Source organism: Lissotriton vulgaris, chromosome 7, assembly GCF_964263255.1.
Source record: "Lissotriton vulgaris chromosome 7, aLisVul1.2, whole genome shotgun sequence".
NCBI classification, from domain to species: Eukaryota; Metazoa; Chordata; class Amphibia; order Caudata; family Salamandridae; genus Lissotriton; species Lissotriton vulgaris.
Window position 1 is genome coordinate 128,748,555 of NC_141695.1, and position 18,353 is coordinate 128,766,907.

General features: G+C 45.2%; 1 protein-coding gene across 1 annotated transcript in view; it reads left to right on the top strand.

The window, feature by feature from the left end:
• LOC147700983 (uncharacterized) overlaps nucleotides 1–18,353 on the top strand; it is a 151,510-nt gene that overhangs the window by 76,926 nt on the left and 56,231 nt on the right. The window contains exons 2-3 of the mRNA XM_086929285.1: nucleotides 11,511–11,630; nucleotides 14,702–14,851. Coding sequence (XP_086785411.1) covers nucleotides 11,511–11,630; nucleotides 14,702–14,851 — 270 coding nt within the window. The remainder of the gene's footprint in view (nucleotides 1–11,510; nucleotides 11,631–14,701; nucleotides 14,852–18,353) is intronic.

Sequence of the window (18,353 nt, forward strand, 5' to 3'; positions counted from 1 at the left end):
ACTGTACAACTGAATTGTTGAAATCTTGGACTCCTACGCACTTGAGTTTTTTTTTTTAACTTTTAACGCATAGGATAAGTTATGACCTTGATATACAACATTGCTCGCTCTAAATTGCTGCATTATGAACTTTATGCAGAGACAATAGAATGTTAACAATTGTAACAGTATACTCGATTAACCTTAGGGCATTGAGTCCCGCGATGCATTAGATTACTTAGGCTTGGAATTTTCCCTTTTAAATCTTTTACCTCTAAGTGGAATCATAATGAAAATGCCAGTTGTTTATGTGACTTCTGTAATGTAAGTCACTTCCTAAAGAATTTGTGTGCTATAATATGTTTACATTTTTTAAATTGTACTAGAATGATCACTTATTATTTTTTATAACAGATTACTTTTCATCTCTTCTTTAAAAAAAATTCTCACTTGAGAACTAAATCAAATAAATAAACTTGAAACTTGGTAGTGTCACCGCTTTTGCAGTAAGGTACACTAAAAACAAAAAAGAAAGCAAAATGGAGCAGCTGAAGCGAGGCAGTGTATTCTATTTCAAAAGGAAAGTTAGTATGGAACTCAAGTTCACTGAGTCAGAGTCAAAAGGATACAGGGTTTGTGGGAGAGAAGATGAGCTGTGGTGTGAAAGGCATATGAGTTTGGGCAATATGTCATTGTTGACAGCAAATTTGCAAAAAATAATCATAGAACTGAGGGTACATAATTAGCCAGGCAAGAAACTAAAATTATGGAAAGGGAAGACCACTCGGTCCCCCCGAACGTAAGGATGGGTGCCCCGATCCCCCGGGAAACCATTTTGGGCGGGGGGCGTGGTCCGGCTGGTATGCCCAAAGCGGCGTAGCCGGAGCACGCCCTTCCCGCCCAGAAGGGGTTGTCCTAGACACCCGCCCGGAAGACCGTGCCCAGGGGCGTACCTGAGGAGGGTCCCCGCCCTCCCGCAGACGGATAAATAGAGCGGGAATCCAAAGAAGCGTCCTCTTGTTCCAGTGCTCTGAAGGCTGCACCACTCGTTGCTCGTAAGCCCTCGACGGAACAAGCGGCAATTTTGAGAACTTGTAATCTTGTTGTTTCTCTTTCAGTACCAGGAGTGTAAAGGATCTGGGACCTCGTCGATCTACTAGAGCGGAGTAAACAAAGCTATGGCCGGCAAAAAAGCGGGAAAGAGCTCCGAGCTCGAGAAGGTACTGCGCACCTTGTCGAACCGAATGGCGATCATGGACCGAAAACTGGGTAAAGTAGATTCGATCGGTCGAGGTTTGGCCGAGGTTAAGAAGCAGTTAGCGGCCCAGAACAACCCCTCGGCCCGTCCTAAGAAGGTGATAGGCCTGGCCTTGCCGGGAGTCAGCCCTGAGGGTAGGGGGAAGCGTAGTAAGAGGAGGGCGGTTTCCGGGGACGATCCGGTTCCGGAGGTGCCCCCAGCTGCCCCCATCACACCGGCGGACGGCCCGGTACCGAGTCCGGATATAGGTTTACCAATCCCTGTTGTAATTACCCCGGTTAATGATGATCAAATGCCCCCAGAACTGGCCCTCCAGTTAGGGGCAGTGTTGCCCTGGCTTAAAAAGAAAGCAGGGGGGGCAGTAGCTGCGGGGGATCCGGCCGAGGAACCTAGATTAATAATCAAGCAGTTATGGCAGTCGAGAGAAGCCGGGACGGCGAATGTTCCTTCTGTTTCTCCACAGGTGGCGCCAGGAGTAACTACGGTTGGCCGGAAAAAGACAGCAGACACGGCGGTTGAACCCGGTAAGAACCCATTGCCAATGGTGGGGGAAAGTTCAGTGCCTTCAAGGCGCGAGAGGGTGGCCCAGCACATCCCAGCGGCCACAAGGGAAATGATATGGGGGACAAGTATGTTAATATGTTTTCATTATTGACCGACCATCGTGAGATGGAATATGCAAAGACCCAGAAAGATTTATGGCACCCCAGCGTATGGCGGGCCAAGATGGCAGAATTTAGGGTCGACGAGACCGTAGCGAACTGGGTGAAGGCCTTCTCTATATTTACGGCAGTAATGGGGGAACGTAAGCCTGAAGTGTTGCCCGAGCTATCCTGTTACCAGAATAGGATCATGGATTTTTATAACATGTACGGGGGGAATGAGTGGAAAGGATATGACATGCAATTCCGAAAGTCTAAAGAGTTTGATGCAACTTTGACATGGGATTGCCTCGACACGGTATCGTGGCACAAGCAGCTCTTGCCTGGATTGGCAGGTACGTCCTCGCCGGGCGGGAGCGGGCCTGGGACAAGTCACCAAAAGCCCGCGCAGCCCTTTCGAGCAAGCGCTGGTGGGGAATCACAGCCCAAGACCGGCGGAAATGGGGGCAAGCGCGGGGTTTGTTGGGGTTTCAACAGAGGCAACTGTAACAGGCCCCAGGGAACATGTAGGTTCCGGCATGCATGTGCGGGCTGTGGGAACTCCTCACACCCGGAGAGTAGCTGTAGATCCAAGAGCGGTGGTTTGGGAGGAAAGGGGGGGTCCAAGCAAGAGTGAGGTGATGCTTGGGAAGCAATCATCTTCTCCCGTCGACATCATGGCTTTGACTCCCTGGTTGAACAAATACCCTGATCATGTATCCGCTGGGATTTTGAGGAATGGTTTCCTATAAGGCTTCAACATCCCGGCGGGGGATTTTCGGAGGAGCGCCTTTTGTAAAAATCAGCAATCTGTCCAACACAACCCAGCTGTGGCAGCTAGGAAAATTTCCAAGGAAGTCAGCTTGCGGCGGTTAGCGGGGCCTTTTTCATGCCCGCCGGTGGCGGACTTCGTGTGTTCACCTCTGGGAGTGGTTCCGAAGAAAGACCCAGGGGAGTATAGACTCATTCACAATCTGTCGGCCCCGAGGGGTGCCTAGGTGAATGAAGCCATTTATCCGGATGTCTGTTCAGTTCGGTATGCATCGTTCGACGATGCCGTTGCCCTATTGAATCACCTGGGCCCCGGTGCTCTGATGGCGAAATCGGACATCGAATCGGCATTCAGGTTGCTCCTGGTACACCCGCGGGACCAGCGCTTGCTAGGTTTTACGTTCCAAGGAAGTTATTACATGGATAAATGCATGCCCATGGGTTGCTCAATTTCTTGTGCTTATTTTGAGATGTTCAGCTTCTTCTTAGAGTGGGCATTCACCGAGGCCACAGGGCATAGACAAGTGATGCACTATCTAGATGACTTCCTGTTTTTAGGGCCGGCCGGCAATGCGAAATGTGCACAGGCGCTGCAGGACTTCTGCATCCTCATGCAGGAGTTTGGAGTCCCATTGGCACTAGGTAAGACGGTGGGGCCATCTACTTCACTGGAGTTTCTGGGAATTGAGCTTGATTCAGTGGAAGGATGCTTCCATTTGCCAATGGAGAAGGTGGCCAAGTTCAGGGCTTCCTTAACACAATGCCTGGGCAAAGAAAAAGTGACCTGCACCAGTTACAACAAACAGTGGGTCAGCTTAACTTTGCCTTGAGAGTAATACCGATGGCCCGCCCCTTCTCACGCTCTATTGCACAAGCTATGGTCGGCCTCAAGGAGGGACACCACCGCACGAGACTGTCAGCAGAGGTTCGCCAGGATATGCGCATTTGGTTGGCATTTCTGGCGGACTTCAACGGTCGAGTAGTGTGGAACAAATCGCCAGCATCGTCGGACGAGCTGGGTTTGTGGACCGATTCAGCCGGGAACGTGGGATTTGACGCCATCTTTGGTAACCGATGGTCGGCGCAAGTATGGCCGACGTGGTGGCCCTCCAGCGGCCTGACAGGTAACATTGGGTTCTTGGAGCTGTTTCCCATTTGGGTTGCTCTGTTGGCATGGCCAGACGATTTTAGGGACCGCTCAGTAGTGTTTTGGTCCGACAATATGACTGTGGTTGAGTGCATTAATCAGCAGGCAGCCCGCTGCAAGTGGATCTTGAGACTGTTAAAAGAAATTGTTTTATGTTGCATGAGATTGAATGTACAGTTCAGGGCCAAACATGTGCCGGGTGTACTGAATAATGCAGCTGATGCACTCTCTCGTTCACACATGCAGGCTTTCAGGGGCTATCTACCCACAGCGGACCTAGTAGCGGCACCATTCCCCGAAGCACTATGGCTGATCTGTCCCCCGATTACAAGACCTCGTGGCAGCCAGCTTAGCGCCCAGGACGAGGAAGGCTTATGAGGGAGCGTTTAGTTCCTACTGCACCTTTTTAGGCCCGGCAGGGAGACATAGCTGGGGACAGGAGGAATCCTTCCTGGGGTTCTCTGCATAGCGCTGCATAGAGAAGGCAGATCAGCTGCAACTGCCAACAGACATATGGCGGCCATTTCATTCATGGCACAGCTCCACGGCATAAGGGACCCGACGGGTTCCTTTTTAGTCAGGAAGGTGCTCCGCTGCTGTAAACACCTGGAGGGTCGCAGACAAGATACGAGGCGTCCGATTGGTTTAGGGCGGATTGGGGCGGAATTTGGAGTCAACCCATCACCAGGGGCCCAGCGGTCAAGGATCACCGACTGGAGAGAAAGTGGTATGGGTCGTGGGCCACTCATACGTGAGGCGCGCCGGGGACGTATTCATGGCAGGTGACGCGACTCACGCATCTGGGGAATACGGGTACAGAGTGACCTTCCATGGGAAGGGTGGCCTCTGTTTTGACCAATTTCAATCATTTGTGGAGGGTCTTTTAGGGCGGCAAAGGTCACCACCATCTATAGTCATAGTACACTTGGGGGGCAATGACTTAAATTCAAATTTTCAAATTTATTTTATTATGTTTTGGCTCTCAAAGAGGGCCACATAAAAATATACAATAAACAACAACAAATACACAAAAAATCCCAAAGTTTGAGGAACAAGATTCAATCCACAATAGATATACACCAAAAAATTCATCTACAAGGTCGGACAGACAAGATATCTCCAGTTACATATTAATAAATAGCTAAAAATCCTTTAAAAAAGTTAAAAATATAAGAACAAAACATTTCGTTCGGAGGGCAATAAAGTGCGTGAAGAAAGTCCTTTAAAGTGACAATGCTAAGGCGGAGACAAATTACTTTTAGCCATCGATTGCGCAAATTACGGAGCATGGGACAAATCAGTAGTACATGCATACAGTCCTGGGTGTTCAGTTTACATAAATTGCACAGAGCAGAAGTCCCATGCCATTTAGATAACAGTAGATTTAGTGGAATTAAATCATAACGTAACAAAAACCAAAATCTACGTATACCATGCGGTAGATTCCATAGGGCATAGGGTTGTGGCTGCTTCAACCTATAGGAAGAAATGAGAGGTTCCACGTTCCTTTTGTCACCAACTGACTTTTTATCAGAGAGGAAACAAAACTCCCACGAAGCCTCCTTAAGGACAAGTTTTAACTGTGAGGGAGAGTAGGCGAACAGAACACTTTCATCAAGTTTAAGTAGCGTTACAGCCCTTCTAAAGTTACTTACGAGTTTAGAGAACTCTTTAAAGTTGCCCAGTAGTTCGTTTTTGAGGAGGACTCGCAGGGTCCCTACTCCCGCTCTAGCCAAACTGGCCACCCATCTTATTAGGGCACATAGACCCTGAACCCAGGTACACCTGAGTCCAAAGTCAAGCCTATAAGCGGCTAGTGGGCAAGCATTGTTTAGAGTAGAGAGGGATCTTAAGAGTTTCCCCTCAATTTTATGGCAAAAGTCCCAGGTTTTCACCTCTATTAATTCAATACCATATAGGATAGTAGCGGGGATTTTTGCTCTAAAAACTTTTAGAAGACTGGAAAAATGCCTTTTCCCCGTTGCCTGGTATAGAGATTTTAAACCATTGCCATGGGCAAGAGCTTTGCGAGAGCAATGCTCTATATGGAGTTTCTCGCTCATATTGGCCGTAAATATTTTTCCCAAGAAAGTATAGGAGGTTACGACCTCCAATCTATGCCCCCCAATAGCCCAACCGAAATTTGTGGAACGGCACTTCTTCTTGCCAGCTATACACATCACTTTACTTTTGGTAATGTTAATCTTCATGTGATGATCACCAGCGAAATCATGGAGAGCCTGTAGCCGATTTGCAAGACCGATTGGAGTCAAGTCAAGAATAAGAACATCATCGGCATACATCAGGCAGGATATTGGAGTCCCTCCTACCATCGGGGCAATCCCCTCACTGGCAGACACGGCGGCAGGGAGGTCAACCGTATATAAGGAGAACAAAAGGGGAGCCAATAAGCAGCCTTTTTTAAGGCCATTCCGAGATGGTATTTTGGCAGAAAGCCCCCTTTCGCCCCCCATTAAGACCCTGCACCAGGTCTCAGTATGCAGAGCCCGAACCAGTTCCAACAGGAGGGAAGGGACACCAAGCATCGCCAATTTTCTCCACAGCGTTCCACGATCTACTTTGTCGAACGCTGTGGAGAAATCTATAAAGGTGGCATACACCACTCCTCCTCTCACCTTGACATATTTATCTGTGATCACATGAAGGGCGGTGAGATTATCTAACGTGCCATGATCCCTACGGAAACCGGTCTGTTCAAACGGCAAAATATTGCCTTCCTCGACCCAATCAGAAAGGGAACTTAGAAGGCATTTTGCAAAGACCTTTCCGATGGAGTCGAGGAGCGCAATCAAGCGGTAATTACCAGGGCTATCCCTTGTACCCTTCTTAAAGATGGGGACCAAAATACTTCCTCTACAGGAAGCAGGAACAATTTTGGAGAGATGGCACGCCTTAAACAAGGGGTACAAGATTTTACTCCATCTTAAGGGATCTTGTTTAAGGACCGTCATAGGGAGTTCATCCGGGCCCATGGCCCCAGAGGGACGCATATTTTTTATAGCCGTCTCGATTTCTTTTTCTGAGGGGTACAATACAAGGTCTTCAGGTGCAGCATATATGGAGTTATCAATACCTGTAGTCCCGTTCCCTGCGTAGAGCTCTCGGATATGAGAGGACCATACCTCTTCTGGTATAGGAATAGGGGTGGGACTATGACGCGTACCACACCCCTTCCCAATTATTGCCCAAAAATCTTTAATATTACCATGTACAGCAGATTCCCTCAGATTAATCCAAACTTTGTCCTCCCTTTCTTTTTTGATGACTTAGTAAGACTGGGAAGACGAGTGTTATTGGAACACATTTTGTTGGCAGTTAGCTGGTTGGCTAAGAGGCTCCCGGGGTGCACAATCGCCTGGTCCCACATGATCCCCAGGAAAGTTTGGCGGGGGGGTTTCTCTGTGTCAGCGTTGAACCACTCGGTAAAGAGGGTCAACAATAAAGTTGGGAAATTGTTTCGCTCCGCGCAGTTGCATAGCATTCCCCATGGGTGTATTCGGGGTGATCACTTTTATTTGAATGATGGGGTTCACCTGTCCAGGGCGGGGAATGATTTACTCATAGGAGACTTCATAGCATGGCTAAGGGGTTTAAGGAGGCATGACCTTTAGGAGGTGTGGGGGGCCGGATAGTCGGTCAACTATCCGGCCTGTGGCGGTAAGGTCATGATCGGTGAGCAGTAATTTCAAGGTCCCTAGAGGGGGGCGCCACCCAGAATGGATGGGAACGCCCGGGGGGGAGGTGGCCATTGGCCCCTCCCACGGGGAGGCGGCACCCACTACGGATGGGTCGCCTAGGGGGAGACGGCCATAGGCCCCTCCCAGGGGGGAGTCGGCTAGATGCCCCCCCTACGAATTTCCCGGGGGCCGGATATCCGCTCCAGCGGAAGAGATTGTGGGGAAGGGGGGGAGTCCACGCTGTCCTTCCTACAGATACCTCACACGGGAACTCGGACGACCTTTAAGATGGCGTCGAGTGAAAGGGGGCCCCCACGACAAGGGAAGTTACAGTTGGCAACGAGGGTAAAGTCCTCTGCGCATGCGCCACTCACACCGTGAGGGCAGGAGTTTGGTAGTAGGGATCTGACACCGGTTAAGACCTTGCCGTTGGCCCTTAATGCTAGTGTGTACAATTTTAATTTAGAATGTATGCATTTTCAGGATGCTAGACTCGCCTAGTAAACCTTTGTATTAGAGATCTGTTAAGGTTAGCCAAAGAACATGTCTTCATCAAAATGTAATGAAAGTAAAATTGTACATAATTCATGAAACGTTTTAATTTAATGTTTTAAATTTTGTTTCATATTTTAATTAATATGGCCGGGGGGGGGGTACCTCCCCTCCGCCTTCCAAAAGCTCAAACCTGTGTCTGTCTCCTCCCCTTGGGGAATTGGTGTTGGGAGGGGGTGGCGGGCATCCCGGCCATATGTTAACAACATGGGCAAAGTACAAAGGGGCCATTCATCTACTTGAGGATTCATGAATGTTGAGCCTAAGGGAGATGGCCCTGCTAATGCATCTTCCTGTCGCTTACTGGTGCTGGACGGCATACCCTTGGCCCAGGCTTTTCTCAGGCACATCCAGCATTGTGGGAGATTTTAAAGCACTTTTATAGCACAGCAAGCATTGTGAGAGGTGGGAGGTTGCTGGCTGTAGGTTCCTCCTCCGCTTGGATCAGGGATGTCTGGAAGGTGTGGTGCTAAACAACAACAGGATCCTTCAGAACTCAGTGTTAGCAAGTAACTGTCCAAATGCATGAGTCAGGTAGTGTAGTTGAATCATCAACTAGAGGGGGCGATGTGAATATGGAAATCGATGCATTCTTTGATGAAAATGAAATAGTGTCCTTATTAACAGAATTGCCTGCTGTAAACTCCACATCAACCTCAACGAGAAAATATATATAGTCAAGCAGGCAATGGGACCAAGGCCAGGATTGCTGATTGATAGGGCACAGGGGGGAGAGTGTGTGGCTGACAGGCAAACGCTTAGGAGGGAAACTCTTTAATCAATCTCACAGATAGGCGCAGCACCATTATAAGGGCCAAGGGTGATTGCTTCAATAAAGCACAAATGGCTGGAGGGGTACGCACGCACCTAAAACACCATAAAAAGTTGGATGCCACATGAGTTAGGACATCTGGACACTGTATCCATTGCCCATTCTGTGTCCACGCGAGGTTTATACCCACTTTTGGTAAATACTAGACAATACATTTTCGACTTGAAATGCAGCAAGCAACATTCCTTACCATATATAGTATACCAGAAACTTTTGGAACCTATCATGTGTTGAATAAAAGAAAGACAGGCACTGATTGTAAATTAAGACAGTTCTCAAACCTTGTGCCTATAACTGTTCTCTCAGATGTAATGTTTAAATACATAAACCGCCAAACACCTCTTGTCTTCTGTTTGTTTAGGCTCACTCAAACTCATGTAACAATACCAGGAAATTGCCGATGAGTTTGATAAAGATAAAGCCACAACTCCTTCACCACATCATCCATTTGATTGCAAGAAATAAGTACAACCTGGCTCACACACTCAGTGTACCCCTATTCCCACCTTAACAGAGAAGGAAAACACCCATTTGTGCCAGTACATTAAAAAAATGTTGGCAATACGTTTTTCACAGCCCTCACAGTGTCTGTCATCCTATCCACTGTTTTTAATTGTGAAGCAATATGTGAAACTCAGAACCTGCTTAGATTACAAGCCCTGAATTAAATTATTATTAAGAACAGGTACCCTTGTCCCCTAATCTCCACAATAATTTATCAATTCAAGAAGGCACATATTTACACCAAGCTATATCAGTGGGGTGCTTACCATCTGTTATGAGTCAGAGAGGGTGATGAGTGGAAGACAGCTTCCTGTACCAAATTTGGTTTGTACAAATAACTTGCCTTTCAATTCGGACTCTGGAATGCACCTGAAGCCTTTCAGTATTTTATCAATGAGGCCCTATGGTAATGTATTGATTATGTGCAGTGTTCAGTCAGACCAGTCTAACTAGTCCCAGCATGGTCGATGTAGGTTGTGGGCCACAGTGTAGACAGCAAGCTGTGGTCTGTGAGCTGCTCTGTGCTCCACATTCCACGCTCATCCCTCCATGCTCATCCATCCACGCTCTACCCCTTGCCTCTGATTTAATTCTGCATCAACTACCTTCTTCCTACTAAGCACATTGCTACTCTAAGTTAGTGAGTTACACTATCTCCAGTGGCAACACCACTTGCAGGATGGATGCAGAAATTTACAAGTGTAAATTGGGGGGGCTGGGGGCACTGAAGGGCAGTGGAGAGTGTCTTGAGCTCTAGAGTCATGTTGAGGCAAGTGTGGGGAGCTAGGTGGACTGGAGGGTGCTGCACAGATATAGAGGCTCTAGACGTGGGGAGCTTTGGAAAAACATAATAATAATATGTTCTCTTGTTTGTGACCTTTGATAAAGATTAGTAGGGAGAGGGTTAAGAATTCATTAGAGTGTACTAGAAAATAATATAGATCCTGCTGAGGTCAACACATGAGTACCATTAAGTCAGGTAACAATAAACACTTGTTACTCAGCACTAAAGCACTCCAAGGGATGGACATGTGCTGTATAAATATACCTGCTACGTGATGTTCAAAAGAACAGAGGCGTTCTGTACTGTTGTGTTTTATAATTTCCTAAAAGAGTCTCTTTTCAGCCAAGGATCTTATCTAAGCCCATCACAGTGCCATGCATCCCACCCTCCTCCATTCCTCTTGCTGAAAAGGTAGGGAGGAAATGAAGGCCTGGGCCCTAGGAAGTTAAATACACATACCATGTAGTGGCCTTGGTGATGCCCATTCAGCATTCACACATCCCAGTGCAGTGGTGTCTGGCGCTGCCCATTGTTCTTCAAAATGTGTTTTTGGTGGCCAATCTCCCCTATAAGAAGTGGTGTTAACACAGCAGTGAGAAAGAAATGCCTGGTGCAGGTCACAAGAGATGTACATTGTTCTTCTTTCCCCCCCCAAGTAGCAGAAGAAACACCATGTTCATTCATAAAACAGTCGGTTCTTTGTTCCCACTATCTCAGCACAGGTAGTGAATGAATCACATTTTCACTTTCATAGTATGTACACTAAGTTGAACTTTTTTTTTCTAAATAAAAAAAAAATAATGAAAAGTCTTCTTTCTTCATGCAGCACCTCCTATCAGACGAATGCCTTGTGTATCAATACTTTCTAACACCACTGGTCATCATGGCTTTTGGGGGCAGCAGCACATACAGGGTAAAGAGCTGTGCAGGACAGTCGTCAAGCTAGGAGTGTGTTGGAGATATATCTCCAACACATGTTGCCCTCCACATGTCTTGTTGCACTGTTGTTTCTCTCACTAACCTCAGCCATGCAGCATAACAGTCCACACAGACAAGTGAAAGTGTCACCCTCATCCACACCATTAAACAAAATATAAAGAAGAGAGTGGATGAAGTGAAAGGCCAGATGAGATTGTGCCCAGGTTGTCCATTTAAAACCTGATCCACCTGACAAAGAGCCCAGAGAGGATATCAATCCTTTAAATATATGACTCAAACCCTAGGACACTTGATGGAAACCTTTAGTCATAGAGCATTTCATGTCCAATTAATATTATTTGTATGATTGGTAGTATTGGTATTATTCTTATTAATATTATTTGTTATTCTTATTATATTTTTCAGGAAATGCTATTAAGTGTGAATACTGCTTGGACTTAGCCAACAAGAGATGCTATGGTGAGCTGGTGACCTGCCCCAATAACGTGGAAAGCTGCATGTCTGCAGTCAGTGAGTACACCCGTGGTAGGTACCGGATAGTTAAAGGGATCCTCATGGTATCATGTCTATGATCAGGTCTTAACTAAAATTAATTAGCAGGATTGTACTTTGAGAGCGACGTTCATTCAGAGAAATGACGCACAATGTGATGATGCTCATGCAATGTCTGACACATACACTCTAGGAACAGATAGATAAGCCTTTCCCTGCATCAGAAAATGACTCAGTATCTTGGTTCTCAAGCAAGAAAGACAGATGTGCATTCATTAGATGCAAAACTACTCCCTCCTGGTTCTATCAATAACCTCAGGAAAATAGCATATTCTTCCCAGTGCAGGATAAACCTTGAGGAACAAATCATGTCTTTCTTCCTTGCCTTTCCATGCTGTCAGTAGCTGAGCTCTATAAAATACCATTTTAGTTATTGGTCAAGATGAAGCCTATGCATGTGTTAGTGCTGCAGCAATGAGCTCATGTGATTATTAGAAGATGGAGCTTGTTTAGTTTGGCCTACACGCTTACAGTTAGCTCTTGGATAAATGAGCAGGTGACTAATCAGAGGTGAACATGCAATGAGCAAGCATACCAGGGCTGCTGCAAGAATTGAAGGGCTGGGTGCAGAGTCAGTCCCATGTCAGGCTACTGCTACATCATGTCAGCCTCCCTTATTGCTAAGCTCTAGGTGGGGATCACTCAACTGCAACACGTCAATACTAAACCCAGTGTCTCAGAGGCACAGGCCTGTGGTGAAAATATATTTTTTCTACCTATTGCATAATGTACATCAGTCTCTGAGGATAGCTGTGTTTTATCTAGAATGCCTAGTTCTTCTCAGCGGCATGCTAAATATTAGTTGTATTTATTCATTTATTTTGAATCAAGTTCTTCACTTCCACCTTAACTTTGTGACGTTTACTGATTTCAAATCAATAGTTCAATATTTTCCATTGTTACCTTGCCTCCAAGCTCTGGTTAAACAATGTATCAAGTATAATGTAACCAATGCTCTAGATTAAAATATTACCACATATTTTGCAACATGCAACTCTTAGAATCTCAAAAGATTTCAGAATAATAATTCTCCGTACAATTGTTCAGCCATTTTGGTTTTCAGATACTTTCTGGCCCATTCCTACTTTTTCCAGGATTCTAAATATGTAATCCCTTACGACTGGTAGAAGACTTTCTCAGCATTTAGAATGTTCATGACAAATAAGCACATAATCTCATAGCATGTAGTAAGGTAACTCTAAAATGTAACTTGTGCATTAAACCAATACAACTGCTCATTTTCAAAACAACTGCTAAAAACAATATTTCAATTTCAATTCAATAGAGACTTTATTTCGGTTTTGATTCAAACCATAAAAGTACATATACAACAAACAGTTTAAAAATTCATGATAAAAACAAGCGGTAAAGTGCAAGAAGTACAGGAATCAGTTATTTACATACAGCTAATAGGTTCATGAAAGATAAAACTCATCAAAGAGGACCATCACTGATCCAAACAATTTCGCAGCTTTATACATAGCTTTAAGAATTCTGTAACCTGAAGAATACTATCCTTATGCAAAAGTTGTAAGTACATAAGAGCTGGTCTGATCTGATTAAAATTGAGTCTTTTTAAAAGAGCAACCAAATAGCTTTTGCGCGGGTATTCATGAAATCTACATTAAAATATAAAATGCAGCATGTTCTGTGGAGACTTTCCGTCGCAGCCACAGGGCGCTGCAGATTACTTAAAAATTTCACTTTTTGGTCTAATCAGCAGATAATGAAACAGGTTCATCCTAAACCTAGTTAGTAATAATTTCTTATGTGAGGACAGTGGATAGAAACATGGGTAATGCAACTTACTACAATACATTGTGAAACATTACTAGCACATAAACTGATGTTTAGCTCATATTCTTGCAATGTTGCAGAAGCACATCAGTTCGTACTTCAAGTACAGAGGTAAACTGTGGCGGGAGCTGAACTTCAATGATTTATCGAAAACTAAATGAAAACAAATTGTTGTGCACAACATTTAAACATGCAGTATTCAAAATGTGGCCTTGTACTGGATATGATAGCTGAACTCTAACCTGTGCAGTAAAACACAACTTTTCTAATGAAAACTATTTTTTGACAACAGTGACATCTGGACATCACCGTACATGGCTGATGTACTGTTGCTTTTGATCTAAGATGATGTATTTTGAACCTCTATCCAATGAGAGTAAGAATAATGGATTGTGGTGCAGTATTTTTGATCCTTATTAGTCTAGAGAACTAAGCATTACATCTAATGTATATTGCATAATTGGAAGTGCCTTTGCTCTTGTGTTTACTACATATGTGTTTTCAGTTGTGTATGGGTTTTATCATATTTATGAGTGGGTAGCAATGTGTGTCAGAACTTTTTCTAATTCATTTTTGTTTTGTTCTTGATCACCTGTGTTCCCTGTCTGCTATTTGTGGCAGCCATCTTATCAGGGACATCCGCTAGTGATCATATGCACCATCTTGGTGAGTTGGGTTGTGCAGTCTGTAGCTTAGTAGCTATCAGTAGACAATCACATCAATCGGGCATTGATACTAATGATGATGATGACAACTACAGAGCAGGTAGACAAAGAAAGACACTTTGAGTCCTAAGTGTACAGTAGTACGTGTGAGCTGTGTTTCAACTTTTCTGGGGGCTTCAATGTGTGATAACCACATAGTTCAAAGTGCTAAGAAGGTAGTAGAAGGTAACCAATGAGAATAGAAAGAAAGGTGTCTTGCATCACATAAAATATCATTACGTATGTTTCCAAGACACACTCACAAGATCTATACGTTTGGGTGTTTTGAATGAGCAATGGCATTTTGAATGAGGAGGACTCTGAACAGGACTTTTCACCGTGAAGGATTATGAGACATAATAAAAAGCAAATTCTCTACCTGAGACACATTTGCTATCATGTTCTGGTCCCATCTTGAGGTTTGTGTGTCGATATCAGGAAGAGTCTGTCTGTTGTGATGGCCTTGGAAGGCGATGCCCTGAGGTTGATTTGGTCAGTCTGAATTGCATACCAATGCTATGTGTGTTCTCTTTTCATATCCAGGGAGTCTGGGCTCAGTTTTTACTTCCTTCAAGAATTGCTCAGCTACGAGACACAAGAACACCATGTACAGGAGTGCAGGAAGACAAACTTTTTATCAGCTGAAAGTTGAAGTCTGCCAAACAAATGGCTGCAGCAAAAAGCCTCTTCAATGTGAGTATTTGTTCTTTATGACATTCTCTTCTCTAACATTTGCCTTCCCATTATCTCTGCCCCCACTTTTTAACATCTTATCCTGGCTCCTGTCAATGATCGATTGTTACATATAACTTATTACTTATTGGTCGGCCTCAGTGTCTCTGTCAGCAAGCTATCTTCCAACAATCTCTAGTTCCTACTATCTTTGCCAGCTCTCTAACCCTCATGTGCACAATTGTCTTGCCTTATTGCCAAAGCTTTGCAGTTTCGTAGATGTGGTTTTATGGCATTTATAGAAGGCTTTGGTAATCTTAGATTATCACAGCAGGCAGGTATGCTGCTGTACTTACTACTGTCTTCTGTGAGAAGGTTTCTTTAGAGAAGGAAGTAGATCTTGTGTGAAATCACCCCCTAGTTCCTCAGGTCTCAATCGCTTTGCTGCCAAATGTGGCTTTGCTCTGCTCTGCATCTCTGCCATCCTCCCGTGCATGAGAACATGCACATAAATAAATGAATCAATCAGTACTTGTAGCATGCGCTTATCACTGGAGGTTATCCAGGTGCTGTGTGAAGTGGAGCTACTCAAACAGCCAGGTTTTAAGTCCACTCCTGCATTTGGCGAGGGCGGTAGTGGTTTGGAGATGAAAGGGGAATTCGTTCTTGGCTTTAGCTGCAATGTGGGAGAAAGGGCGTCCTCGGTATGATGGATGTGAACAACGGTGGCGAGGGGCAGGGAGGCAGACCTGATGTTTATGGTGGGCTGGTGGAATGTAAGGTGGTTGTACAGGTATTCTGGTCCTGTGTCATGGAGGGCTTTGTAGGCATGCAGGAACAGCTTGAAGTAGCATCTCTTGCAGACAGGAAGCCAGTGTAGGCTATGGGGGTAGTAGTGATGTGGGGTCTTCAGGGCAGGTCCAGGATAATTCTTGCTTCTGCATTCTTGATTGTTTAGAGGTGCTTCAGGAGGAGGTTGATGGTTCCGGCGTAGATGGCATTCCCTAGTCAAGTCAACTGTTGAAGTGGGCTTGAGTGATAGTCCTTCTGGTGTCGGTTGCGATCCATAGGAATACTTTATGGAGCATTCTGAGGGTGTTGAAGCAGGTTGAAGAATCCAAGTTGACCTGTCATGTCATGGAGAGCTCGCTGCTGAGGATGATTCTGAGGTTGCCAGCATGGGTGGTGGGGATGGGTGCTGGTCCGAGGGTAGAGGGCCACCTGGAGCCAGCTCATGTTGAGGTTTTCCAAAGAGGAGAACTTTGATCTTGCCGGCATTGAATTTGAGACAGTTGGCTCTCATCCAGTCAGTAACATCAGTCATGGCCTTCTGTATGTTTGCTCTAGTACTGTTCAAGCATAGGAGATTATGTTGAGTCCGTGGTTGTGAGCAATGGGTGCCAGTGGAGTCATACAGACATTGAACAGTGTGGGGCGGAGTGAGGTTCCCTGGAGTATGCCACAGATGGTTCTCTTTGGGTCAGAAGTGTACAGTGGGAGACAGATTTTATGAGTGTGTCCGGTGAGAAAAGAGGATAGGGCGTTGCCATCAAGTATGGGTGAATTTTGAGAAAGCGTACTCGTGGTCCGCAAAATACGCAAACTTTCGTGACATTGCGGATGGGTTTTTTTGCGAGTTTGCTGGAATTTTTTTTCACTGCGGCTACCGCGAAGTTACCCATGCGGTCGTATATGGGCGCGGCCATCTTGTTTTCACTGTTCGCGTTGCGTATTTCCGTTTCCAGTCGCAAGTTGCATGGTCGCGTTGTGCATTTCCTGTTACGGGTATCAATTGCGTGTTCGCATACGTTTTTGCGTGCTCGCGAGGAAAATATCGCGCAAACTTTCCCATGTGGTTGCAATGGGCGTGGCCATCTTGTTTTTCATTCATTGCTATGGTTCTGGGCATGCCTTTCTATCCTGCCTCAATCTTTGCAATCCTTTGTATGTTTGAACTTAATTTTATCTTTTTTACTCATTATCTATCTCTATTTTTGTACATCTATATTTTGTGTTTTTTTCTACTTTTTGTTACTTTAATAACTAGTTTTTATTTAGCACTCTATTTTCTTTTATTTACTTTTTTTCCCTATACTTTCCTTTTTTTCCTTTTTTTTACCCAGGACCAAGGCAAAGGGAGCCTCCAAAGGGAAGAGTCCAGCACCCTGCAGCCTGTTCCCTTGCGGGCATTTAACGGGGCGTCTGCAAGTCCCAGGGAGATCTTCAGCGTGGTGGAGGTGGCCGCACTGGTCTTCTTTATGCAGCGCCACCTCCCCAAGTCCATCGCAGCAAGTGGCAGGCCAGGTACTGGGTATGGCCTCTGGGAGAGTCGCCAGCTGTGGGGTAAGGTGTGCCAGGCCATGTATCGGTAGTCAGGGGTCCGGCGCACCTACAACCAGTTGACGCACCGGTGGTCCGACATACTGGACCAGGAACAAGACCTGCTTGGTTTCGAGATCCCTGTGCTTGGTGAGAACTAGTAGCTATTTAATAACTACTTTGTTTTCCTCTTCTCTGTGTTATATTGCAAATATATGATTTTTCTGAAGAGCAAGAATGCTGCCGATTACATTGCAGGTAAATTATGTTTCAAAAGCTTCTGTGATTGCAGGTGCTACTATGCTTACTTGTTTTCAATTTTGTTCCTATTTGGCCTGAGTGATTATGTAAGAGCGTACTTTACAGAACTGCATAATGCTAGAGAGCCTAGAGACTAAAGTACAGTCCTTCCTGTTTACTCCTGCCACTAAGAAGAAATAGTGGTGGTGGATTGATAGGTTGAGTATATTATGACTTGATATTTAGTAGGACATTTTTTAGTGATCTGCCATCATAAATGTAAATGTAAATGTACATGTATTTATATAGCGCAAATCACCGACCCGGTATCTAAGCGCTTGCTTAGGGAACCCGTCCTGGTATTCCCCTGTGAGATAACCCTGGCAGGGTATCCACAAGGTGAAAGCCAGGCATCCCAAAGCGAGGGGCCGTTGTGGAGATTAAGCAAGCTATTGCCCAGAGTCACAGAGTGTGAACCCATGAATTGAGTAGGCACCGGAGCGAGATTTGTCGAGTCCGTGGACATTTTCGGACTCAAGACCCGCTGAGCCGGGAGTTGAACCCCGGTCCCGGGCTGACCTCTGCTTCCAGGTCTGCCTCCTCTAACCAGTGAGCCACACTTCTCCACTCATAACGGACTATGTCTGTCACTTCGTGTGCTGCTGAGTGCTGCCAGTCCTAGTAGAACCTTTTTGTAATTAGTTTAGTGAGTTACATAACTTTCTAAGTAGATGGTCCGCAAATCCAGCAATACTAATATCCTAGTAGACCACATCAGATAGGTCAATAAATTTAGTGCATTTGTTGTTTATTTCCCCGAAGAAATCTGTTATGTTTAGAAAGAATGTATGTGTTGTATGTATGGCTCTTTACCTGGTTGTGCACATTTAATTGATTTTGTGTTCTATATGAATTTGAAGAATCAAGGATATATTTCATAATCTCACTGTGTTGTAATATATTT